General features: G+C 33.4%; 5 protein-coding genes across 6 annotated transcripts; 3 read left to right on the top strand and 2 right to left on the bottom strand.

Moving 5' to 3' along the window:
• Positions 1-1,060: 1,060 nt before the first annotated feature.
• Positions 1,061-8,075, top strand: LOC136232618 (protein REDUCED WALL ACETYLATION 3-like). The gene is made up of 17 exons (XM_066021853.1): positions 1,061-1,338; positions 1,440-1,489; positions 2,769-2,860; positions 3,341-3,478; positions 3,576-3,632; positions 3,715-3,787; positions 4,344-4,502; positions 5,072-5,221; positions 5,356-5,611; positions 5,941-6,056; positions 6,143-6,229; positions 6,328-6,416; positions 6,521-6,583; positions 6,696-6,752; positions 7,283-7,379; positions 7,479-7,634; positions 7,790-8,075. The coding sequence occupies exons 2-17, from the start codon at positions 1,457-1,459 to the stop codon at positions 7,793-7,795; spliced, it is 1,629 nt and encodes a 542-aa protein (XP_065877925.1). The 5' UTR covers positions 1,061-1,338; positions 1,440-1,456; the 3' UTR covers positions 7,796-8,075.
• A 2,677-nt stretch (positions 8,076-10,752) lies between these two features.
• LOC136233691 (probable purine permease 10) lies at positions 10,753-13,212 on the top strand. The gene is made up of 2 exons (XM_066023402.1): positions 10,753-10,886; positions 12,143-13,212. Exons 1-2 carry the CDS (start codon positions 10,838-10,840, stop codon positions 13,210-13,212), a joined length of 1,119 nt encoding a protein of 372 aa, XP_065879474.1. The 5' UTR covers positions 10,753-10,837.
• Positions 13,213-18,958: 5,746 nt separating this feature from the next.
• LOC136232620 (probable purine permease 10) lies at positions 18,959-21,279 on the top strand. Its single transcript, XM_066021854.1, has 2 exons — positions 18,959-19,107; positions 20,186-21,279. The coding sequence occupies exons 1-2, from the start codon at positions 19,068-19,070 to the stop codon at positions 21,277-21,279; spliced, it is 1,134 nt and encodes a 377-aa protein (XP_065877926.1). The 5' UTR covers positions 18,959-19,067.
• On the bottom strand, positions 21,222-26,386 carry LOC136232621 (UDP-N-acetylglucosamine transferase subunit ALG14). Of its 2 annotated transcripts, none has more exons than XM_066021855.1 (6): positions 26,246-26,386; positions 22,385-22,572; positions 22,150-22,289; positions 21,902-22,045; positions 21,754-21,813; positions 21,222-21,674 (listed from the first exon to the last, which is right to left on the bottom strand). In XM_066021855.1, the coding sequence occupies exons 2-6, from the start codon at positions 22,545-22,547 to the stop codon at positions 21,498-21,500; spliced, it is 684 nt and encodes a 227-aa protein (XP_065877927.1). In that variant the 5' UTR covers positions 22,548-22,572; positions 26,246-26,386; the 3' UTR covers positions 21,222-21,497. The 2 variants fall into 2 exon arrangements, with proteins under 2 accessions (XP_065877927.1, XP_065877928.1); XM_066021856.1 differs by lacking the exon at positions 26,246-26,386 and adding an exon at positions 23,084-23,222.
• On the bottom strand, positions 23,190-26,386 carry LOC136232617 (pentatricopeptide repeat-containing protein At3g14730). The gene is made up of 3 exons (XM_066021852.1): positions 26,246-26,386; positions 23,417-25,466; positions 23,190-23,323 (listed from the first exon to the last, which is right to left on the bottom strand). The coding sequence occupies exon 2, from the start codon at positions 25,320-25,322 to the stop codon at positions 23,421-23,423; it is 1,902 nt and encodes a 633-aa protein (XP_065877924.1). The 5' UTR covers positions 25,323-25,466; positions 26,246-26,386; the 3' UTR covers positions 23,190-23,323; positions 23,417-23,420.
• Positions 26,387-26,667: the final 281 nt, after the last annotated feature.

The raw sequence follows: 26,667 nt of genomic DNA, 5'->3' as shown, positions 1-26,667 counted from the left end.
TATGCAATAGCAACACTAAAATTTCCCGAATTCTTCAGCCGCCAATGCCAAGAATCAGTATCATCTGCGAGTGGGAACAACACCATAGACGCAAGCTGGAGGATAACCGAGTGCGAGAGAATAGCACTGAAAACATTCCATTTCCAACCACCGTTCGACAACTAGTATGAGCTCACCGTTCGAAGCCTGTCCGCAATCGGAATACTGCCCACACTCAACTCTGCCAGCGGCTTCACCCCGACCCAGCAATCCGACCAAAAAAGAGTAAACTGACCATTGCAAACGTGACGCTCCAGACCCCTAGCTAAATCTTTAGTTTTAACGATACACTTCCAGACATGACTATGATTATTCTTAGGACGAATCTGATGAAGCTCTGAAGTCCCTCTCATATATTTCTGACGCAGAACACGCACCCAAAGAGTTGAATTCTCCAACAAAATCCGACAACCCAACTTCACAGCCATTGCTATATTAAAATCCCGAGTTTTCCTAATCCCCAAACCACCTATGAGTCGTGGCCTGCAAACCAAATCCCACCGAACAAGGCATAAGCGTTTTTGCCCAGGTGAGCCTCCCCAAAGGAAACGCCTATTCAGTGCATCGAGTTTCTGACTCGGAAACAATGATGTCTGCATATTGTACGAGGGGATATCTTAACAGTTTAAAATTTGTAATATTTTTTTTTTTTGGTAGAAACAGGAAAGAAAACAAACCAACACCGAGACAAAAGCTAACCTGGGATCAGCCTAGGAAAGCTAACCCCAACTATGTCCTTTAAAAGGAGAGAAGAAAGATAGATAGGAGGATCAGAAAGGGTGGAAACACCTAACATCCCCTCGTGCCCAGCCATCGCCAAGCGATCCGCAATTCGATTTTGTTCTCTGTAGATGTGGCTGAACTCAATTTGTAATATTTAATATTTATTTATAATTTTATTTTTATTTTTGTGAATTTTCAATTTTATTAAAAATACCGTAAATGAAGAAATCATTATTATTAGTTAGCATAATAAAAATGGCAAACAAAGATGTTAAATGTTGCTTGAGAAATTTAAAATCAGAAAATTCTGTTGGAGTATTGATTAGCGAAAGCAATAGCGCAACCAAACCCCCTCCACCAGCAACAACAGCAACACTCAATCAACCGTTCGGATTTGTCAAGCAGGAGAAACTGAGGAGTGAGAGGGACTTCTCCTCCGCCATTTTTCTCAATTCTTCAAGCAAACTCTTCTTTCTCATTAGATCTCTTTATGACTGCTTTTTGGTCTTCTTACTAATATTTATGACCATACGCCTTTCGATCGCTACTCTCTGTCTGTCTTCCTTCACTTCTTGGGTACTTTCTTCTCTCTATTTCTTACATTCATTGCCGATTTTCATGGATCTTTTGTTATCAGTTCTTCTCATATTACTCTGTTCCATTTCTGATTTTGGCAGCTTTCTGGATCCCAAATATGGTCATATCCGCCCCAATTACGCCTGGACAGGTTCGCTTTTCTTCAGCATTACTTTGCAATTCTTGTTGCTGTTATATCTTGATGCTCCTGTTGAATGGCGGTTATTGAATTTGAAATGTTGATCATTTTCGGCAATTTTTTTACAACTGGAACGAATTTCTCAATATTCGTTTAGATATTTTGTGTTTATTATAAGCTTAATAAACAAAAACGATTCTCAACTCAAGACATTTTTGAACTGATATCTTTATCTTGCTGTAATTTGAATAAAATGTGATGATTCAATAAGCGTGCAACATGCTTTGCTTGGTGAATTTCCCGGTGATATTATTCTTTTAGTTCAAGGAACTAGTTTAAATGAACTGTTCCAGATAATTTTACACTCCATATCCCAGGCTTGGAAAGTACCCTCTGGTTTGCAATTTAGAGTACAGACACAAAGGACTTTTGGTGGAAATAGTGTCTGAGGAAGGAAAATGATAGAAATGAATTTGACAATTTGTATTCCTTTGTTTGGCCCTTTACTTTAGAAAATGGAAGTGCAGAGATACTTTGAACTGTTATATCTTCGGAAGGAAGATCCTTATTGGCATTGATAAGATGTTATGTGGGGAAATTTAAATATTACAGCTAAGATTGTTCTACTTGGATGAGGAAATGCTGAGCGGGGTTTTACATATATAATCTTTGATCTTTTTTCCATTTTGATCTTAGCACCTGAAAAAAAGATGTGCTATTTATTGAGTTTTTTCTTAAATATGCATCACTTGATGCTACTAGGAATTTACATCTATGAATAGAATTTCAAGAAGTTCTAAATCCTGTAATAAGGATTGTCATTTATGTTGAGTATGTGGATTTCTTTTTAAGAACCTATTGTTTTGCTGTCAGAGAATTTTCCTAGTACCCTGAGGAGACATTATTAGTTCTAACGAATATTTTTGCAATAACAGAATTATAATTACTAGTAGCTTTATCTGTTCCATTTCCTTCTAGTTTTTTTTTTTTTTAATATCAAAATCAAGGAGAAATTCATGAACTTTTGGTTGCTTCTTCTTTGTCATTTTTCTCCTGTTGTTGCAATTAATGGTTCAGTTTGTCATAGATTTGTTAACTATAACTGTTGCAAGCTTTTGGTTTAACCTGGATGACTTTATCTTCACACAGTGTGCTACTGATATGATCTAACACTTGCAACATGACTATGCTTATATTGCTTACATTTTTAACGCCCTCTGCATTTTTTGCTTGTTTTATTTTCTTTTATTGTTACTGATATCTCTTATTTTGCCTTCTTATTATGTACCAGGTGTCCTTTTTGCTTGGAGTTATCCCAGTTTTTGTTGCATGGGTATATTCAGAATTCTTAGAGTACAAGAAACCTACATCTCCTACCAAAGTGTAAGTTTACATCCTCTTCCATTGGAAGCCATAATATGGATGGATTGGGCTTAATCTAATGGTACCAATACGTGCAATGCAGTGCAAAGGTGTAATATATTATATAGAGCTTTTTTTCCTAGGCTTTTTCTTCTCCTGTTTGCTTTGAAGCATATTAGTTATAAATGACCCATGATAATCAGAGTATATCAAGAATCAGAGTATATCAAGAATTAACACCTTTGAAGTAATTGATAAGATAGGTGATTCTTTAGAAAATCAGTAAGAAAGAGTTGTGTCAAATTTCTTTCTTCTTGTATTCCCACAATTCCTTAATGCATCCAGTGGTCTATATGGAGAGGTGGTAATGTAAATTGTCAATGGGAAGGAGAGGGTTAAGGAAGAGTTCAAGTTTCTTCCATATAAAAACTCACAATGGCAAGTGATATTCATTTTACACTGTTATTTTTTATTTTGATGATTGGACTATCTGGATAACAGCCATTCCGACAATAATCTGGTTGAGTTGGAAAAAGAGACAATCAAGGAAGATGATCGGGCTGTTTTGTTGGAAGGAGGCCTTACTAGAGCATCATCTATGAAATTCCATGGTGCAACTATCAAAATGAACTTAATCAGGTCAATTATGTTTTGCAGTTTGCAGTATTTCTTGCTGGAGTTTTATCTTGTTTATCCTAAAGTGCTTTCTTACTTTCCTTATACTTTTATCTGCTAGGTTTATGACAATGGATGATGCCTTCTTGCTAGAAAACCGAGCAACTTTGAGAGCCATGTAATATACTATGTTGTAAATAGCGATTCACATCAATGCTAATATTTAATGCCCTAATATTTTTCTATATAAACTCATGCAGGTCTGAATTTGGGGCAATTCTGATATATTTCTATATAAGTGACCGAACAAGCATGCTCGGATACTCAACCAAGGTTCTTCTTGCTGTTCCTTGATTTATGATTTTATCCTTTTCTAATGGTATTATTTCAGACGGTCTTCAAATGATTTGCTTTGCAAAGTGTAATAACATATTGTAGTTCCATGATTTACTTCAGTTCTATCATTCTTTTAAATGTTATATATATCTATATGCATGGTGCTTTCTTCCATTTTCCATCTGTGCACATAATTCATGTCTAAGTAGCGTTTGTTATTAAGAAGAGCTATATTTCCCTTGGCCAGTGGTTGTTTATGTGTAGTTTAGGCATTTACACAACTGATAAGAGAACCTTTGCTTTACACAATTCGTTGCATATTGGTCGTAAAGTACCATTTGTTGTTTGAGGCAACAATGGATTATCCATAACATTTACAAATAAAAATGACAGGCACCTTTCTTGACTGTAATATACTACCTTGTCCAAACTGCAAATTAAACAAAATTAGAAAAAGAAAAAGCATCATATTTTTATTAATTTGAAATGCAAGCTGTTTGATATGGAGTTTCTGAAAATGCTCCTTTGTTTGCTCTTGGTGTTCCTTGGACAGAACTACAATAGAGACCTTTTCCTCTTCCTCTACATTCTTCTTATCATAGTATCAGCAATGACTTCATTCAAGAAACACAATGACAAATCAGCATTCTCTGGCAAGTCCATACTTTACCTTAACCGGCATCAGACTGAAGAGTGGAAAGGGTGGATGCAGGCAAGTGCTTTTTTTCTTCTTTTTTTCTTCTTTTAAATTAAGCCTTAAAGAAATTAAACATGGTTCATGCATCATTTTACTCTTTTGCACTTTCACATTGGCCTTTTCTTTTGGAGTAATCACCAAAACCTGTGTTTGTTTTGAGAATCAACACTATGTGTGGCTATCTTTCTTTGGTTGGGTAATGTTATTATCCCTGGACTTATTTTTCCCTGTAGCATTTTAGAAAGAAAAAATGTAATTTTGATTTTTGTATAATGACTTTTAATCTTCTGACTTCTCCAGAATATCCAATTCTAATAACATTTTTCCACCAATTATAACACTTTTAGTTGGAGATCATTATGATTCTAATATTCAAACATTGAATTGAAATAAGTATGCTGTCTGGAGAACCTTCTTATCTATTTTTCCATATTTTAGTTGGAATCGGAGTTTTTAGACTGCTTGGTCTATTTTTGAATGACGTGAGACACTTTTTTGTGTGAAAAATAGCGTGGCATAGCTTCGATGCTCTTTGCATCCCTCTTTTGTACTTATTTTGCTCTTTTTTGGCTTTTATTTAACAGGTCCTATTCTTAATGTACCATTACTTTGCTGCGTCAGAGATATACAACGCAATACGTGTCTTTATAGCTGCATATGTTTGGATGACTGGATTTGGCAACTTCTCCTATTATTACATTAGAAAGGATTTCAGCATTGCCCGCTTTGCGCAGGTAATAATACTAGATGGCTCCTTTCCTTGTATCATTATACAAACAAACCACAATAGCAAGATATATTATCCCAACCTTCCCCTCTTTATTGTTTGCATATATAAATTTGTTTTAATATCTATTATTTGGTGCAGATGATGTGGCGGCTCAATTTCTTTGTGGCATTTTGCTGTTTTGTTCTTAACAACGACTATATGCTGTATTACATCTGTCCAATGCACACTCTATTCACTATAATGGTATATGGGACTCTTGGCATTTTCAACAAGTACAATGAAAATAGATCTGTGATGACTCTGAAGATCCTTTCATGCTTTCTTGTGGTTATCTTGATTTGGGAGATACCGGGAGTTTTTGAAATTCTCTGGAGTCCTTTAACATTCTTACTCTGTAAGTACTTGAGATATATGTTGTTTTTTATTCATAACCTAATTGGCAAGCTTGCATTGGAAATGCTAAGCTCTCTAATCAGCTTGTTGTAATCTGAATGGAAAAATGAACTTTATGAGGTGGCTTCTGCAGTTCTTTCTTCTTATTTGTTTCATTAATTATTTTATTATGGAAAGCTATTTCTGGGTTTAAGTTTTCTATCTTATCTTCAATATTCATATTCACTCATATAAAGAAAAAATTTGAATTCTGTCATTTCTTTCAAAATTTGAAATACCATGTTTGCCTTTTCACTTATGGATATGAATAATAGTTGTTTCTTCTGGCAGCGTATACTGATCCTGCAAAGCCAGATCTCTCGAAACTTCATGAGTGGCATTTCAGATCTGGACTTGATCGCTATATATGGATCATTGGAATGATTTATGCATATTATCATCCCAATGTAAGTACTTGAACCCTGGTCATCTCGGGGATTTCGTTTTTGCTGCCCCAACTTTTGTAAACCTTTTGAAATGTCTTAAACTTCAGGTAGAGAAATGGATGGAAAAATTGGAGGAATCTGAATCCAAGAGGAGACTCACAATTAAAACAGGAATAGTGTCAATATCCTCATTGGTGAGCTGCATATTATTTTGAACTTTTTCGTACATTACTTGGTTATTGATTCTTCATCAGCTGTTTTGCATTTCTGATTGTGTTTTCATCTTCCCAAGGTTGGTTATTTATGGTATGAATATATTTACAAGATGGACAAAGTCACATACAACATGTACCACCCATACACATCTTGGATCCCCATCACGTATGTTCCAAAATTCATAATTATGTGTGTGTGTTCGAGGCAATGGGGTTTGTTAAGCGTTAGTATTCTTGTATCTTATTGGATCTGCTTATTGTGAATTCCAGTGTTTATATCTGCTTGCGGAATTTTTCTCAGCAGCTTCGGAATGTCTCTTTGACCCTCTTTGCGTATGTTATTTCAGCCAAACAACTTTCCCTCTTTTTATGGAATGATTTTTTTTTTTTTTAAATTATTTTATTTTATTTGGTGCTTGCTCTGATTCTATCACTATCTTCTCAGCTGGCTTGGCAAGATAACTTTGGAGACCTATATTTCGCAGTTCCACATCTGGCTGAGGTTTGAAAATTGAAGCATTTGGTCCCACCCTTATTTATGCGCTTTTTCTTGTCATTTTCACCATCATTCAATTGTTATCAAAGTTCAAATTATAAATGGGTGATTTATAGAAGAGTCGTTTTCTTCACTCAACTAGAAAGCATGAAACCTGACAAATGTTTAAATATGATATCTTCAAACGCAAATTAGTGTGGTTTGGTAATTACTTTTTCTTAATAGGGTGATCTTGAAGTAATTTCTTTTTTAATCAATGATTATGTTCAGTTAGATAATTGCATATGCTTTATATTCGCCAAATCTCTTCTTGGATTTGAATCAGGTGCTTTTGATGAGGAGTGGGGACTTTTGAGTTGGAAAAAAATAAACAAAAATAAATGTGCATATGTTCATAGAAAGTTATATATTAATACATTAGCAAGGCGATATTATAAGAAAACAGTGAAAAGTGAAAGAGCTGAGCTAGATTACATTACATATCCATTTTCCAAGCCAGGACATAGCATTCATAACATTTATATATGAACATGCAGATCAAACGTTTCCAACGGACAACCTAAGTGGCTTCTTTCTATTATACCAGAGTATCCGATGTTGAACTTCATGCTCACAACTGCCATCTATGTCTTAGTAAGCCCATATTCTTTTCTTGTTGACCATATAATGTTTTGAGAGCTATTTCTAACAAACTTCTTTATGTTGCCCTTTTATCTTCACTTGGTTCTTCAGGTATCTCATCGGCTTTTTGAATTAACCAATACGCTAAAGTCAGTTTTCATTCCCACAAAAGACAATCGGCGTCTTTTCTACAATTTTGTTGCAGGGGCAGCTATCTCCCTATCTTTATATTTGGTCTCACTCATTCTTCTTCAGATCCCTAATTCTGTAAGCTTCTTACTCACCATTAAGCTTTAATTAATCATAAAAACACATAATTGTTGATGCGGGAGAAGTTTTCTTCATGTATGCCCTTAGGTTAGGGATTATTGCTCAATTTTCTTGATATATTTGGTGTTTATATTGTCAACTTGTTGACGTAGGCCTGAAATGAAGAGTAAAAAGAGCATATACGTAGAGATTTTTCCATTGAACATACAAGGAAAAGTATAGAGGAAGGAAAATAAGGAAAATTGGAAGATGTCTCTTGCAGTTATAGATTAAGACTGAGTGTTTTCAGCGAAACTAAGTGGGGTAAAATGCTCTCTGATGCCATGCCAGATCTGATCAATGCTGGATTTGCTTTTCGAGAATTAAGTTGCAGACAGGTGAAGATACAGAAGGGATTCTTTTTTGTAAAGTTGCATATCATCTTTATATTCTTTTTGTTGTTGTTTCTCCTCACACACGCAGAAGAAGGTGTAGGTCATGTCACATAGTTTGTTGTCTGTCATCAATAGAATTCAAAATTCATACAAATGCAATTTTATTGTAATCTGTATTCTTTCTTGTCTTAGAGCGTTCTGAAACTATATAGTAAAATGTGATTCAGTTTATTCCAAATTTTGCGACTTTAATGATTAAGGCTAAGATGTTAACCATTTGCACATTTAAGAAAAAAAAAATCAGTTAGATTTTTTTTCCCCAAATGGTAAACCAGCTTACAATAACAATGGAAACTTTGACTGAGGTGATAAAAGTACGCATGATCCGATTACGCGACACAAAAACATGTAATTTTAGTGTTTTGGTTTAGTTTAGTATGTAATGTATTATTTTCAGGTTGATACGAAACTAACACATAAATTTTTGAGTTGGGTTGGGTTAATATGCTAACTCGAAAACGACATGAATATTTAAAATTACTGTTATATTCTATCGCGTTTTTATATGTCACTTTACTTATAAAGATAATATAATTATAATTATTACTTGCAAATATGATTTAAAAATAGTATCATATTTTATATTTTTAAAGGTTATCATTAATATGTAATGCATCACAAAGTTACATGTAACCTGAAAATACGACATAAAATCAACACTAACTCGAATAGGTTAAAACAATTGTGACACAAAAGTTTTTGGATTAGGTTTGGGTTTATTCTTTTTAACACGGATCCGACACGAATATGATTTGAACATGATAATTGTCGGGTCTAATTCGACTCAAGTACCTAGAAAAAGTGCAACCGATTAACTTTGTATATTACATATGTTTTGAGAATCTCCATGAAAGGAATTACTTTTGGAATTCCAGAAATATGGCTTCATAAAATATTGGAATTCTAGTATACTTTGGAATTTCAGAAATCTGTAATTCTAGATTCTGGAATTCCAAAAAGTACTATAATTCTAGAATTTCAAAATTCTAGTTTTTGAAATTTCAAAAAATACTGAAATTTCAGAAATTTATAATTTTCGATCCTGAAATTCTAAAAACTTTTAGAATTCCAGAAAATATTGGAATTTTAGTATTTTCTGTAATTCCAGATTCTGGAAAATATTGAAAGTCCACAATTTTAGAATTTCAGATTCTAGAAGAAAAAAATTAAAAGTAGAAGAAGGGGAGGAAAATATGTACCCTGCATTTTAACTGGGCAAAAGAGTTTAAGAGGGTGTTTGTTCCGCTTTTCGGAAGAGCGTTTAGCGTTTCACTCCAAACCGCAGGAAATAAAGCGTTTGGTTAGGTTTATATAACATCAGCGTTTAGCATTTTCTCTGGAAACTGCAGCGTTTTGGAGCGTTTCACGAAAAGCTCCTATTTAGAGCTTTTCATAAACAGTTGTTTGTAGTTATTTGTTATTCACAAAATTATCCTTCTTATTTCCATAAAATATGTTTATTTTTTAACATTATTTATATTTCTACAACATAATTACCGGAGAAGATATTTTTGTTGCGTTCAATAATTTTTTTATATAGATTATTTTTATTATTTTGTGTAACACATTTTTTATTTTATAATAGGATAAGATGCAAAAATACCCCTAACATTTATAGCTAGGAGCAATTTTACCCTTAACATCTAAAATGGTGCAATTATACCCATAATATTGACAGTCAAAAGCAATTTTACTCCTAACATTGATAAGTTGGGTCAATTTGAGAAATAATTTATCAAACTGTCTTTTTGGTCATGAATATTGTCATCTACATTTCACATGTGCACCATTTTATCATCGTTAGTAACAGATCACAAACATATGATTAGACGTGAATTTTTTTTAAGAAAATAAAAAAATATATATTATCTTTTGTACGAGTTAGACAAAAAAAAATTTAAATATTTCGCCGAATTTATAAATATTAATTTTCAATTGGTGTAGAATAAGAAATAAAAATACCTATGTTTTATAATAATATCTGAAATCGACCTAACTTGCCAATGTTAGGGGTAAAATTATTTTTAACTACCAGCGTAATGGGTAAAATTGCACCATTTTAGACGTTAAGAGTAAAATTATTCCTAGTTGTAAACGTTATAGGTATTTTTTTTACATTTTTCCTTTTATAATTTCATCGTTAATTAATTTAAAATATGTCAATTTTAGACAATTTAAATCCGAACAGCAACAGTTCAATATAATTTTACCAAACACCAATAATTAAACAGCTAATAACAAACAGTTAACAGCTTACTGCAACTGCAAACAGCTAACAGCAACCGCAACAGCTATTAGCTAACAGTTCATCTTTGGACAATGAATTCTCCTATCCAATTTTATTTTATTCCATAAATCAAACTGTAGTTTAATATTAAAAAATAAATATATGCAAATGGCAATAATTAATTAATGAAATATATTGTAGATGAGAAGTGGAAATGGATATGTAGGTAGTTTAAGCAACGCATAATAATGTGGTAGAAAAAGACAAAGAAAAACAGAAGGATTAGAATTTAGAAATAAACACCCAAATAAGTTATTGAGCATATTCGTTGTCATTATTGAAAAGGACATCCTTAATTATGATTATTACAACTTACTTTTTTAACATATTTGAATCAATTAAAATCATAGACTTACTTGATGATGTTATTACATGTCACTCAACTTCACCAATAATTTAATTGCTCCATCTCTCGTTTATGGCCTCCAAGTCTGTCTGACTGACTGTTATTTCAGTCTCTCTCTGGGCCAAATTTAGAGATGAATTTTGATATGGGAGAATCTAAAGATGTGCAAGTGGAAATCATGGGTAACCTTTTTTTTTTTTTTAATTCCTTTTTTTTCATATGGATATATTCGTCATTCTTTCTTATTTAAAATCTCTACTTACTAATTAATTCCAGTTCTGCGACCATCTCATAAACTCTCTCATTGTTAATTCTTAATTTCACCGAATACAGAAACCAACACATATTTCTTTGTTTTTGTTTTTCTATAACCGCTTTTTATTCATTTGGTAAAAAAGAACATTCGAATAGACTTAACCATTTCAATTTTAGTGATGCAATATTAAACCGAAATTAAAAAATTCAGTTTTAAACATATAACTTGATCCTGTTAATCGGATTCATTTCATTTACATCTTTGAAATTTGCATTTTTAACTTTTAAGAAATCAATTTATTTTATTTCTATATGCATCATATATTTATGTGGCTAAAGAAACTGTATTAACGTTATTTCAAACCGTATAAAACATAATTTCACACAGTGATGGAATAAATAATATTTTTTTAACTAAATTAGATGGCTACAACTAGTTAATTTGGTAAATAAAAGCTTAACGTAACAAAAGAATCAAAATCCAAAATTTTACATATTGAATTTTTTTTAATTGGAAGATTGAAAACCATTTTTAATTATATGTTAGAAATAAAAGATCAAGGCCTTAATAAAAAAAAAAATGGAATGATCAACGATCACAATATGCTTTTTCCCTAATTATTTTGAGAAGAATGTACGATAATTTATGTGTACATATTCAATAGAAAAACACTAAAAAACCAAAATTACACAACAAATCCACCAAAGAATAATTTGCATTTTTAAAGCTCAAATGAATGGATTTGGTCGAAAAAGCACATGACAAAGCGGCGAGTTTCACTCTTTGTCCCATTTCGAGTCTAAAAACACACACACACACAAAAAAACGGAAACTTCAAAATTTGATAAAAATTACAAAACCGCAACTACATCAAAACTCATCAAATTTTACTATGAATTGCAAATTCTTGAACCCCATCAATATGCATATTTCTTCAAAACTTAATGAACTAATTCACTAGCTTTTAGTTAGTCCAATTTAGCTTTGAATTTGTTAATTCTGAACAACTTGTTTGCTAAATTCATTTTTCTTTTCATCAAATCAGCATCATTACAATTTACAAGTATCATTCTACACTTGGGGAAATTTTGTTGTTTTAGGCCAAATTGAATGATCATTCTGATTTTCTACTTCCTGCTCTTATAATTAAACATCTTTAATTCTATTTTGTGATATTAACAGACCAGGAAACAGAGCAGCTAACAACATCTCCTCCTCCTCCTACACAAAAGAATTACAAATGGTGGCTACAAATAATGATCTACATATTCTTCCTTCTTACAGGCCAAACATCAGCTACTATTTTAGGCAGATTATACTTTGACAAAGGTGGAAACAGCAAATGGATGGCAACATTTGTGCAAACTTCTGGTTTCCCTCTTATCCTTCTCTTTTATTTCCTACACAATCCCACATCGGAAAACACTCAACCCAACCCCCCTTCTAACTTGTCCCTTCTCTTTATTTACACTGTTTTTGGCATCTTTTTAGCAGCCAACAGTTTCCTATATTCACTTGGTCTTTTATACCTCCCAGTCTCTACTTATACCCTAATTTCTGCTTCTCAATTGGGATTCAATGCTTTCTTTTCCTTCTTCCTAAATTCACAAAAGTTTACTCCTTTCATTATCAATTCTGTTGTTCTTCTCACCATTTCTTCAACCCTCCTTATGTTCCAAACTGACTCAACAGAATCACAAGAAATCCCCAAAGGGAAGTATGTAATTGGGTTTATATGCACTCTTTCTGCTTCTGCTGGGTATGGTTTAATGCTTTCCATGACTCAGTTTTGCTTCATCAAAGTGTTTAAAGATGAAAGCTTTAAGGTGGTTTTGGATATGATATTCTACCCATCAATTCCTGCAACTCTTGCTGTTGTTGTAGGGCTTTTTGCCAGTGGAGAATGGAAGGGATTGAAGAGAGAAATGGAGGTGTTTGAATTGGGAAATGTAGCTTATCTGATGACTTTGATCTGGATAGCTATTTGTTGGCAGGTATTTAACATTGGATGTGTTGGATTGATCTTTCAAGTTTCTTCACTTTTCTCTAATGTGATTAGTACTTTGGGTTTGCCTATAGTTCCTGTTCTTGCTGTGTTTGTATTCCATGATAAGATGGATGGATTGAAGGTGATATCAATGCTGTTAGCTATTTGGGGATTTGTTTCATATGCATATCAGCATTATCTTGATGATTATTACAACTCCAAATCTGATGTTGATGAAATGATTCCTCATACTTTACCTGAATGACACCAATTTGGAACTTATTTTTGCAAGAATTGGAAAAGTTCACTTTAGAGATGTATTACTATAGTGGATAATTACAAGTATAAGATTCATGTTGTGTGTGTTTTTAAGTACTCAAGGAATGACTATTCACCAAATATGAAATTATTGGGGTAAATAAATTATACAATTTAACTCTAAACTTGGAGAGAAAAATCAACTTTTTTCTAGCCAAAAACTTGAATTTGGAGTAAAAGACCAAGCTTGATAACACCCCTTATGAAATGAATGGGCTTCAATGGGGAAAGTATGTTATGCATTTCATATAATAAATTATTATTCTTATCTCTTTCATGTGTATTAGTAAATAAATATATAATAGGGTATTCAAGAATATATGAAGTCCCATAGTTGTGAAAGGCGATCACCTGGGTCGCCTGAGGCGAGAGGTGGCCCAGGCGTTCCTTCCCCCGCCTTCTCAACCGGAAGGCGGACGTTATGCATAAGGCGACCGCCTGGCCACCACAGGCGAGAGACGGTCGCCTTTTGCACTTTAGGCTATAAGCTGCAGTTTTACTTGAAAAAAAATTAGAAACAAGTATAAAAGGGATTTTTAGGTTAAAAAATCAGAAACTTCCGATTGAAAGAAGAAGAAAAAAGCAAAATAACCACAATCGATCGAGACAAAAAATTCCTCTCCACCCAACAACACTGATAGACAAAAGGCCGCAACCACCCACCACCGATTACATGTACTGTCTGTTTTCCTTTCTTTCTTTTTTCTTTCTATACTATTCTCTCTTGTCTGTTCTCCTCTGTTTTAGTTTTCTTTTCATACTCTCTACTTTCTTCCATTTTTCCTTCATCTTCATCCTGCTATTATGCTGCCCAAATTTTTACTCTTTATCATGACTTAAGCTAAGTTATGAAAGTTTACCTGAAGTTTATAAAAGTGCGTGAAGTGAAAGTGTGAAATTTTATGCTAATGATACTATTATGCAAGTTTATGAACGTGCGTGAAGTGAAAATGTGTGAAAGCGCTGGAAACTGTATGAAAGTTTGTGAAAATGTATGAATGTATGTGAAGTGAAAATGTGTGAAAGTGTTTGAAACTGTATGAAAGTTTGTGAAAATGTATGAAATAGTGGCTTACAAGTGTAATTTTCCACATTTTGCAGGCTTTTGGACATGAGTATTAGTAATTCTAATACATCGAAAGCGACAAATCCGTGTTAGAAGTATGTGCAAGAGATCAGCAAGGAATTCAAATGATTCAGAAGTTAAATTAGTCAATTTGAGTTATGGTTTTTTTGTTGTGCTTTTCTAATTTGTTTGTCGCCTCAGGTACGAGAGGCTGTCGCCTCGCCTCGAGCCGACGGCTCGCCGTTCGCCTTTCACAACTATGTGAATTCCTCAATAAATCGATCGTCGAGAGTTGGTCACGGGACAACCAAAGGTTATATGGTGATAGTTCAACAACGCGATGAGGGTCTTTCTTAGCAGATCCCTTTGAAGTTAGTTGTGTCCTGAATGATCTAACAGAGTTGAATATCGTCATAGCAGGGATGTCAGCAGTCCAGAGATTCTCAGTTCAGTTTGGGTGGCTCACATCCTTACCGCTCGTTCTGACACACCCAACACGAATTAGAGCTCTAGTTGACTTCTAAGATCCGAGCTACAAATGTTTCACCTTCGGAACCTATGATTTAACTCCAGCCCTTTGATAGGAATATCATCAATTCCTCAATATTCCATTGAAAGAAGAAAATAGACTATACGAGCACACTAAAACTGATTAGACAAGACTTCAATGCACCCAAAATATGGGAATTCATACAGGGAAATCTCAACCATGATCGTGGCCTGAAAATGGTGGAATTAATTGATATTTGGCCTTGTACTTTTCCCAAAGCAATATAGAAGAATCAATCGTAGGTAGTTGTTTTCTTCTCAAAGGTCATTAAAGATACTGTCACTGGCGGAGCCGGTGGACAAAAAAATTAAATGCTACTTCAATATATTTATAAAAATAAAATAAATAATATAAAACACAAATTATATTGAGAGAAAAAAATATTTGTGTATCTCTAGTAAGAAAATTAATGCATAACGGATGTCAATTTACCCCACCGAGATGTCATGTTCTGAAAATTTTGCATAATTATCTAAATTATAGCCTAAATTAGATATCTCTAAATTATAAATCTTAAATTAGACCCTAAATTAGAAATCCCTAAATTAATTAAAATTACTACAGAATCTCTAAGCAAACAACATATTAATAATCTCATGTAAACTAGCAATCCCTAATTTAAAAATCATAACTAAACCTAGAAATAAAATAAACAATAAAAAATAATAATAATAATAATAAACTTACTTGAAAGTTGGAAGTTGAATGAAAAATAGAAAATGATTGAAATTTCAAAAAAAAAAATTATGAGAAAAGCTACGATCTCCTTAAGAATCACATTGCTTATTACAATAATACGGTGCTTCATGAGAATCTAAGAGAGCGACATCAAGTGACACTTATTTATGGATACCACTCTTGGAATTGTGGAGAGGGGCCACTTACGAATGGGATAGACAATTCATAGGTTCACATATGGAGGAATTCATACTCAAAGCAATGTGAAATCTACTAACGACATCAATTGGGCTTCCAATTTAAGTGTCAGTTATCCACTCAATTTAAGTATTCCATAGAAAAGCTTCCTATTATATTTGAATTTTAGTGAATGTTAGTGAATACGAACTCTTTGACCACTCTAATAAAATAACTAAATTGAATTATTATTACTAATAATAATATTCTGTACAAAACTAATAATAATATTTATTCTATACGCTTATTTTTTTTCAACTTATGGTTTTATTTTAATTAATTATTAAATTATTAGTTATTACAAAGATAATATAAAATAATTATTATTTTTACATATTTATTTGACTAAAAGTTAACAAAACATTTTTTCTTTTCTTACTTTATATTTCTGTTAATAGGACTAATGGTAAGAGAAGACTTTATATAAGAGTAAAAAAAAAAATTGAAGCATTAAATCCTTCTTGATTTCTTATTCTATGCATAATAAAGCCCTTCTGTAGTTTCGGTTTTGGCTCCATCACTAAGTACTCATAACCTAACCCCTCATATTTTATATATTATTGTTGCTTTTTCTTTTAACATATTAGTTTTATTTAACCATTATCGAAATAATTTTATTTTGCTTTTTTTTGCGTGAATCATATGTATTGTCACTGTATTTAGTTAAAATTAAACATGGAATCTCTTCTCTCAAACTCAATTTGTATTGTAAATTAAGCTGCAATCCGTAATATAATTATTTGATCAAAATATTTCAAAGTTATAACTAAGAATTTGTGAAAAAAATGGGGACTAGTTAATAAAGTATGTAACGTCTATATTATGGACGGGTCCAAAGAGGTTAGGAAGGCATGAGCATCTATTATCACTCGAAATATAAAACTTTATAGAAATTATATAAGGAGTTTTAATTTTTTTTTATACAAAAACATTTAAAAATATCAATTGAGTACTCATAAATAACCAGAGAGCATCTCAAACACCCTTATCAATGAATCTCAGATCCGGATTGGTCACTACATAGAATAAAAAAAATACACATGTCTTATCCTATATTCTAGAAAGCAATCCATGGTGAAAATCTCGACCATAAATTAAATTATGTATATGATATTGGTTGATAAGGAGATGATAGAAAAAAATAATAATAAGAAACAAAAAGATGGTCTAATGCCGTGTAGAAAATGAAGTTGCAACTTGCAAAGTAAGACATGTATCCTGTTGCAATCATCATAAGACTGCCCATAGTTTCATTAATAAAAGTCTCTTTTTAATTTGTTTTTTAGGGAATCATATTGAAATATGTAATTCAATCATAAATAATGATCAACCTCTAAATCCTTAAATGCTAAATTATAAACCCTATGAACATCTATAAGAAACTTTTAGTGAGCTCTCTAAATATAAATAATTGACTCTTAGTGATTTAAGAGTGGGTAAAATATATCATCTCCAACAATGTTCCTTATATTCACTCATTATTTATTATTTTATTATTAAGATTATTCTTTATTGTTACATTACCAATAGTATGAGGAGAGAGACACATCAATAATAAATTATTAATAAAAAATTAAGTTAGGAGACACTAAGAGGTGGAGAGAGGCTCTCTATTAATAGAGATGATGAAGAGGCTCTTAGTGATTTGAGGAGCCACTAAGAGGCTGTTGGAGATGAATTTTCATTCTCCCTCCTCAAATTTTAACTTAAGAGCCAACTTAAAAGGCTGATGGAGATGCTCTAAACTCTAAAATTTAACGTTAAATGTTAAACCCGAAATGCCAAATATATCCTAAATTTTAAACCATAAACCCTATATATTAAAAGCTAAACAATAAATTCCAAGAATAAAAATTTATATCTTAAATTTTCCCAAAAAGTTAGTATAATTAGTAATTGGAACAAAATATTTCAACCAAAAAGTAATTGGAGTAAAGTAATAATAAAAAAATTAAAATAATGAAGGACCGTTTCGAAATTTGACAGTGAAAAGTGTAGCGATACATACAAACAGCATTTTTCTCTTATTATTATACATGTAGTTCACCACGTTTTTGCCAATTAAAAAAGGTTAAAATGCATATATGGTTCAGACTTTCTGTTGTCTTGTTTTTTAATTTGTTTGTTTTAAAATATATGCTTCACATGTAATGTTGATATTGCATATTATTATATATATATATTAGTGAGATGTCCAATATTTCCTTGACTAATCGTAATCTCAGAGATTACACAATATATATATATATATATATATTAGTGGGTGTCCATCTTACGCAATTACTGATAACCAGTAATTGCATTATGAAAATATTTATTTATTGTGACGAGAAGAGATGAATTTATAAAAAAATATCGGATCTCTATTTTAAAATTCTATGAGATCCTAACCTCTGCTCCCGTTAGGGGTGAGATGCATCATTGATCACTAACTTATATGGTTATTTTAAAATAATCATTCAATTTGTAAGATCAAAAAAATTCAATTTTCAATTTATTATAATAAATTAACCCAATTTTGAGTTTTATCTCAATTAGATCACTCTGATAATTTCAGTGATTAAAAAAATCGAAATGATAACGTACGTGATACGTCAGCACGAGTCAACTCAACATGTGTCTTTTCGGTTAGAGATTTGAATTGACTCATGTAGACGTATCATGTATGTCATCATTCCGATGCTTTTTAATCACTAAAATCGCCAGAGTGATCTAATTGAGACAAAATTCAAAGTTAAGTGATTTTATTGAGACAAATTAAAATTGAGTGACCATTTTAAAACAATCATATAAATTTGGTGCCCAATGATGCATTTTAACCCCAATTATTAGTAATGCTCTTAGCAGGTTCATGTATATATGCAACCGTTATGAAAAGATTATTTATATTCATCAATAGAAAATCACATTATAAAAATTAAATTTATTCAGATAAGTATTTCGTTATTTTTTTAATGGAATTTTATTAATTTGAGCTATAATGTTGTAATATATTTTTTTTTAAGATGATAGATTCCAACCCACAACTTCTTGGCTCTGAATTCATGATGTAATAACTGGCTAAGTAACGAAATAGATTTATTTAAGAGTAAATGTAATTTATCCAAAAGAAAACAAGAAATATAAATACGCATATGGCCTACAAAAACTATATGATTGGACCACTACCATTTATAAGATTGATGCATCAAATTAATTTTTCTTTAGAAGATTTGTACATGAAATTTAATATATCAGATATCTCCTCTTCATCTCTTTCCTCTTCTTTAACATGGGAGATGCTCCACAACCAGTTCAACTTCTAATTATGGGTTAGTTACCTCTTTCTATATATATATATATATGTTCCCTTTTGTTTTGAATATATATCTATATATATCTGGAAACAAGAGCTAATTATTTCTAATTTCATACATATTAGTGAATGAAATTCAAAATTTTCTGGTTGTAGACCAAAGTTTAATTCTTTCTATTCCTTACTTATGTAGCTGAGTTTTTTTCAGTCCTCAATGTCCAAATTACATATTTTAATGAGTATTCTATTCAAATTCTATTATGATTCAAGATTTGGATTAGAAAAAATGCCACCAATATCAGATCTGTGATTAATAGTCTGTTAGTTATATACTAATTAAAGTTTTTTTTTCCTACTTAAGTTTTGTTACTTTGAGATTTAGTTAAGATTCATTTTTAGTGAAAGTACTGGTTAATCATTTATAATCTGAAACTAGGCCGTTTTAAATGGTTTTTCTTTTATTTGGACTTTAATATTAGTATAGTATAAAATTTAAAGACTTTATGTCACAGAATGAAATTTAAAAACCATGATATTAATAGTGTTATAGTTTACGTCATAGATGTATTTTACCATCATTTATGTGTTAATTCATAGAGTTTCCAAAATGATATTATGTTAGGAACGAAAAACATGGTTGAAAATTTTATCAACGTTGAACAATTTTGGATTCAAACCGCAATGGAGTTAGCTTGTGACTATTTAAATTGCAAAAGACAAATCTATCCCATATAGGTCGGGCTTAAAATATATTAGCCCCTACCCAGATCAAAACAATTTCGTTTTGGCAATAAGCACCTCACGGATAAAGTGGAGGGATATGCAACGGTGGAACAACCCCCATAAGTGGTGGTTGCCAACAATGGGGGTGTGTCATCACTCCTTCTGTCCCCTGTCTCCACCTTTAGGTTTAGGTAAAAGTCTCGTGTTATGAATTTTGGTACGTAGTCCCAAAAATTGCTAGATGTACCATTATTTCGATCCAAATTTGTACCAAGTTGGAAACGTTAAAGATGAAATTTTATGTAAAAGTTGGAAACTTTAAAGAATTGTTTGAATTTGAAAGAAATTAACTATTGATTCAATGTTCTCAGATGAGGAATACAAAGAACCAAAACCAAGAGAAGTGAGTTCAACAATTCCACAAAGAAGAAACTACAACTGGTGGCTGAAAATATCTCTATACATCATTTCCCTGCTCTGTGGGCAGTCAATAGCTCTTATCTTAGGCAGACTGTATTTTGTTAAAGGTGGAAACAGCAAATGGCTGGCAACATTAGTTCAAATCATAGGCTTCCCAGTTCTCATCCCATACTACTTCATTATCAAAGTGAAAAAACCAGACCCTAACACTAAATCTCCATCTCTTTTAACCCTTTCAGCAATTTATCTAACCTTTGGAATGCTCATAGCAGCAGATTGTTACCTCTATACAATTGGATTACAATACCTTCCCGTATCAACTTACACACTCATTTGTGCATCTCAGTTGAGCTTCAATTCGTTCTTCTCCTATTTCCTAAATTCCCAGAAGTTCACCCCATTTATAATCAACTCCCTAGTTCTTCTAACAATCTCCTCTGTGTTACTGGTATTCAATAACGAATCGTCAGACCCGAACGGAGTCTCTAGAGTCAAGTATATAATTGGTTTCGTATGCACAGTTGCTGCTTCAGCTGGTTATGGATTGGTGATGTCTCTAACACAGCTTTGTTTCACTAAGGTATTGAAAAGTCGGACATTTAACATAGTGATGGGTTTGATAATCTATCAGCAAGTAGTTGCAAGTGGTGCTGTAATGGTGGGACTTTTTGCCAGTGGAGAATGGAGGGGTTTAGGAAAAGAGATGGAAGGTTATCAACTAGGGAAGGTTTCTTATGTGATGAATTTGGTTTGGACTGCTATAACTTGGCAGGTATTTACAATTGGATGTGTTGGGTTGATTTTTGAGGTCACTTCTTTGTTCTCAAATGCTATAAGTGTATTGGGTTTGCCTATTGTTCCAGTTATGGCTGTGTTTGTTTTCCATGATAAAATGGATGGTGTAAAAGTTATTTCTATGGTGTTGGCTGTGTGGGGATTTGTGTCCTATGTCTATCAGCACTACTTGGATGATTATAAATCCAAGGAAGAAGAAAATGCCATTCAAATTTCTGTAAGTAGGAGAGAGATGAATGAAAGATTGTAAGTGATCAGTATTACAAGACAATGTTTGATTCAGAAGAAAAAAATAATATCATGCTTTCTTTTAACTGGTAGTAATTCTCCAATAAGTTCTCTCTTTTCGTTACCGACTTTCATCTCTATAAACTATGATGCTTGAGAAATGAAAGTCCAGCACCACACCAGAAACTAGAAGAAAAATCAAAACTATAACTTCAAAATTGCACGAAATATGGAGACAAATTACATGAGACAACCAACATACTGAACTCGAGGATATTCTGTCTGTAATTGTGGCCACTGCACGTAAAACTGATCTGCGATACGCAACTTATATAGAAGCAAACCACTTAAAGAGAGCCTTCTAACTCTTGCTATGCTCTCAACGTAAAAAACAGTTGACCATCTTATCCCTAACACCTGCAGGCAAAGCTCAAATTGTAAAATCCATAGGGAAAAATAGTCCATAGATCAGAGGCATTGTGAAAAGATATCTGACCTTGAATAGGAATGCAATTACACAAAGAGGGACACAAGTTCCTGGACCATTGCAAAGAATCTATGGTTTCAAAATTAGGAATGTCAGTACTAGCCAATTTAAGCTTTTTATTTCAGATAATAACTGGAACGTTACAAATTAATCGTACCACTTGGGGTCTGATTTTAATCATCAGTGACAATGCATGAGCCGTGGCAATTAAAGTTGTGCCAATTGATGTTATATATGACTGGCCAACTTCCCTGCTTCGATAGATCTGAAAGAACTTTGCAGAAACCCCATGGCTCCCAGTCTGCAGCAAAAAGCAACTCAAAATTCTAAGGCATGAAACAAAATAAAAGATTACACCAAAAAGATTTACATAAGTGAAAACATAACACATAGTAACTTGTCTACCTCATCAATCAATGAGTCTTCTAAGACACGAGCTTTTTGTAGACTCATATTATCTGTTGCGGCTGCAATATAAAATCTAGGCATAAACTTATCCTTCTGCAGCGCAGACAAGACATTAATCATCTCTGCAGTGTGCCCCCCTACAAAAAGAACATAAATACCCAATGTCTCATAGATGGGAGATGTGGCGTCATGAAATTAATTAACTAATCCAACACGAACCTAATGAGATTACCTGAACCCAAAACAACTAAAGTGCTCATAGGCTTCAGGGACTTAGGGCGCAATGGTTTACCAGTTTGATAAACCACATAGATAAAGCGAACAATTGCAATGAATACAAAGCTGATGATAATAACAAGAGAAACCGACAAACAGCAACCACCTTTTCCTTCCATAAGCTAAAATGTACAGCAGTCCCAACTGCCACAAGTAGTTGAGGATTAAAATTAAAGAAGCTAAACTGATAATACATGATAATAGCTGTAATATTGTCTCTTGTAATTACAATGCATCTTTCAAAATAAATCCAAATAACAAGAAAAGCAAGTAAATGACAGATTATCGAAGTTTTAATTTAAGCTCTTGTTTGTGAAAATTGTCTACAGCTTGGTCGAGTGACTGAGACGTGAAAATCTTATGGGATCAGTGACAGAGAGATCATATTCATGCCAATCTCAACCAACTAGCCCCAATTTCATTTTCAACCCACCACGTAAATGCACCCACTCATCGAACCCACTTTCCCAATTCAACACAAAGGCTAAGAAAGAGAGACCATAGAAGAATAAACCACATCAAACCCCTTGTGAAATATTTCTCTCAGCATAAGTATGCTGCGGTAATGAATTTGAGCCAAAACTATATCGAAATTCCAGCAACCCACTTGTAAAATAAATGAATAAATAGAACAGTATGACTTATTGGAGCTCACCCGTTCATGGTATACGATCACGGCTCAGGATCAGGTGCAGCAAATTCAGTTGTATAGGCTCTAGCTACTAAGCTGCCAGAAACTTACTTTGACTTCACTTTTGACATTCATATCTCAAACCTCTTTATACGTTGCACTGGAAGCATGTCAGGATGAGTGCAGTCATCCATTGGACTGGAAACTGAAAATGCATTTGGTGCTCCAACATTCTCATCAAGCATGCTTGTTTTATTTTCTTCCCTACCAATTTTGAGGAGGAAAAATCTTGAGATTTATTTGGCATAGTGACACAGTAATCATTTAGCAGATATAGGGTGTATTGGATGTGGATACCGCACTAGAGATTTGGCATATGGCCTTGCTCATGCAGACAGGATGTCAATATATACAACGTCGAATAAATACGATTAGCTTCAGGATGTGTCTGATCCCCTGCAATAAAAGTATGCCTCCCGTTTTTTAGTTCAATCCAACTGCATCCTGGTGCTTTGTTCACATTTTGTTGCCGCATTTGGTGCCTAACATCCAATACTTCTCCATATTGACCAACAGCTGTATAAACATTTGACATTAAAACATAATTACCACAACAACCAGGCTCCAGCTCAAATACTTGTTCTGCTGCAAGCTCAGCAAGATCCACATTACCATGGAGTTGACACGCTGCCAACAATGTTCTCCATACAACAGACTCGGCCTTAACTGGCATTGTGCATGCCAACTTGTAAGCATCCTCAAGCTGTCCAGCCCGACCAAGCATGTCAATGATGCAAGCATAATGCTCTATGGTCGGATCCATGCCATATTTCAATTTCATTAGCCTGATAAACTCCTGGCCCTCACTCACAAAACCTGCATGGCTGCAAGCTGACAAGACACCCAGAAATGTAACTTCACTAGGCTTATGCCCTGCATCACACATACTCGAAAACATATGTAATGCCTGAGTAACAAAACCATGCATACCATAGCCCATAATCATTATATTCCATGATGCAACATCCTTACAGTTTATTTCATTAAAAACTGATTGAGCATCTCTCAAACTCCCACATTTTGCATACATGTCTATGATGGCATTATTCAGAAGTACATTATTGATATATTCGCTATTTCCAGCCTTATCCAATCCGTTAACAATAACATAGCGATGGATCTCTCTCCCATGCATCAATGCAGCCAATCGAGAACATGCAGGAAGAACTTTCGTAATTGTAACCAAATCAGGGTGAAAACCATCACTTAACATCCTATTAAAAAGCCTCAAAGTTTCATTAGGATCATTGGACTGTTCATTTACAGATATAATCGAATTCCATGAAAAAATATCCCTCCCATCCATCACTTCAAAAATCTCCAATGCAGAAGCAAAAAAATTGCACTTCCCATACACATCAATCAGCGCATTGCAAACTGGAACACACGAACCAAACCCAGTTTTTATCACCAATCCATGAACCACCCTCCCTTTATTAAAATCCCTCGCCAAAGCAAAGACTGATAAGACGCCAGTATACGTAAATCCACCCAGTGGAATCCCCTCTTTCCTCATTCTCCTAAAAACCTCCCATGTTTCATTGATCTTACCAATCTGCGCACACCCATTAACCATGGAATTCCACAAGATAACATCCCTATCCGCCATTTCATTGAACAGCTTATGTGCCTCATCTGTGAATTCAAATTTCAAATAACAACTAACTAAAGCACTACCCACAAACACATCCGACTCTGCTCCAAGTTTAAACACCAAGCCATGAATCTTTTTTACCTCGCAAACTTCCATAACCTCGCAAAACCCCTTAATCAAACATGGAAATGTAACTTTATCTGGCAAAACGCCCACCTTTCTCATTTCCCTATAAACTTCCAACCCATCTCGAGCAAGGCCATTTGAAACAAACCCAAAAATAATAGTATTGTACATAAAAACATTACGATCACAATCTGGAGAGCTATTAAAGACCAGAAGGGCTTGGTTCATTTGGTTGCATTTAGCATACAGACTTATGAGGGCAGTGGTGAACGTAGGAGAACAAGCTGAAAGACCAGTAGTGAGCATCTGGGCATGTAGCTGTTGACCTTTTCTTAAGCTCTTCTCAAGCCCAAATTGTCGAAGAGACTCTGAGCAGGAGGTAAGACAATAAGGTGGGTATGTTGGTGATGAGGTAGAAAAGTGAAAGGAAGATGCAGATCGTTTGCTGATTGAGATCTTGAAGAAAAGACCAATTTTCTTCATTTAAGGAGATTTCCATGTATGTCTAACTTAAGATCAAGCTGAACTCTGTGGCTAAAGCTGGCGAGTAATCCTCAACAAATGCATACACCAAAAGGAGGGGAAAGAAAGGTATTCCATAATCCTCAATGTTTAAGAAGTTACCCACTAAACAAGATAGATAAAGCAAACAATGCAATAAATACTAGGCTGATGATGGTAACTACAGAAATCGAGAAACAGCATTCATCTCTTCCTTACATTAGCTAAAATGTACGGCAATATGAACTGCCACAAGTTGTGAACGAAAATTAGAGAAGATTGACTCGTAATATATTTATAATAAGTACAATGCATCATTTTCAATATAAGTTCTACTATAACAAGAAAAGCAAAGTGAAGGACATTTTAATAAAAAAAAATCAAAAAAAGTTTCTTAAATTATGAAAGTCCCTTATTTTCTGAAAATTGGCTGCAGCTAGATTGAGCTACTCAGATGCAAGACCCATATGGGATCAATGACTGACATTATATTCATGCCAAACTCAACCAATTCAACCCAATTTTATTTGAAGTCGCCAGGTAAATGCACCAAACTTCGGTTCACAAACTGTACCTAACCAAAGATTACCATTTTTTTCACATTTTAAGCACCGAACTGAACTTAACCAAACCGAAATTATCAGTTTGATTTGGTTCAAAACTGAATTAACCTAATTTTATCCAACCCTAGAAAATTTAGCCAATGTTTTGGAACTAAAGCAAGAGTTTTGCAAGAGTTTCATCAAAAACAATAATAACCCCAAGTTGTATCCATATACCTAAATCTCAGACCAAATTGTATTCATATACATTAACAAAATGATAAGTTTAATGTATAATATCAATACCCATAAGGCTATTTCACAAATTAGAAAAAATAATTAAATAATTAAATAACAAATTACCTAAAAATGCCTTCAAATTCTGCGGCCTTAGGGTACTGCCAGACCCCGCTGTGGACAGAAGAAGAAGGAACCAGAATCGCCGACGCCAACTGAAGGAGAAGAAACTAGTCCCACCGCCACCGTTGGAAACTCTGATTGTAGCTACTGCCACTGCCTCAATCCAAGAAGAGAGAAAAAATTTTAAAAAAAAAAAATTACAGGGGAAAAGAAAAATGAGCGTGCATGGTGGTGTGCGGTGGTTCTTGGTGGCCAGAGTATTGATGGTGAGTAGTGGTGATGGAAAGTTTGAAGTAGGAAAAGAAAGAAATAAGGGAGGAGGAAAAAAGGATCAGGGTTTGACAGGAAATAAGGGTAGTTTGTGATATATTCTTAAATCAGCCGTACGACAAATCACAAATGCACACTAACAAATGAATCAATCC

This window comes from Euphorbia lathyris, chromosome 6 (genome assembly GCF_963576675.1).
Source record: "Euphorbia lathyris chromosome 6, ddEupLath1.1, whole genome shotgun sequence".
NCBI classification, from domain to species: Eukaryota; Viridiplantae; Streptophyta; class Magnoliopsida; order Malpighiales; family Euphorbiaceae; genus Euphorbia; species Euphorbia lathyris.
The sequence above is the reverse complement of the archived record's forward strand: the minus strand, read 5'-3'. Positions and strand labels throughout refer to the sequence as shown.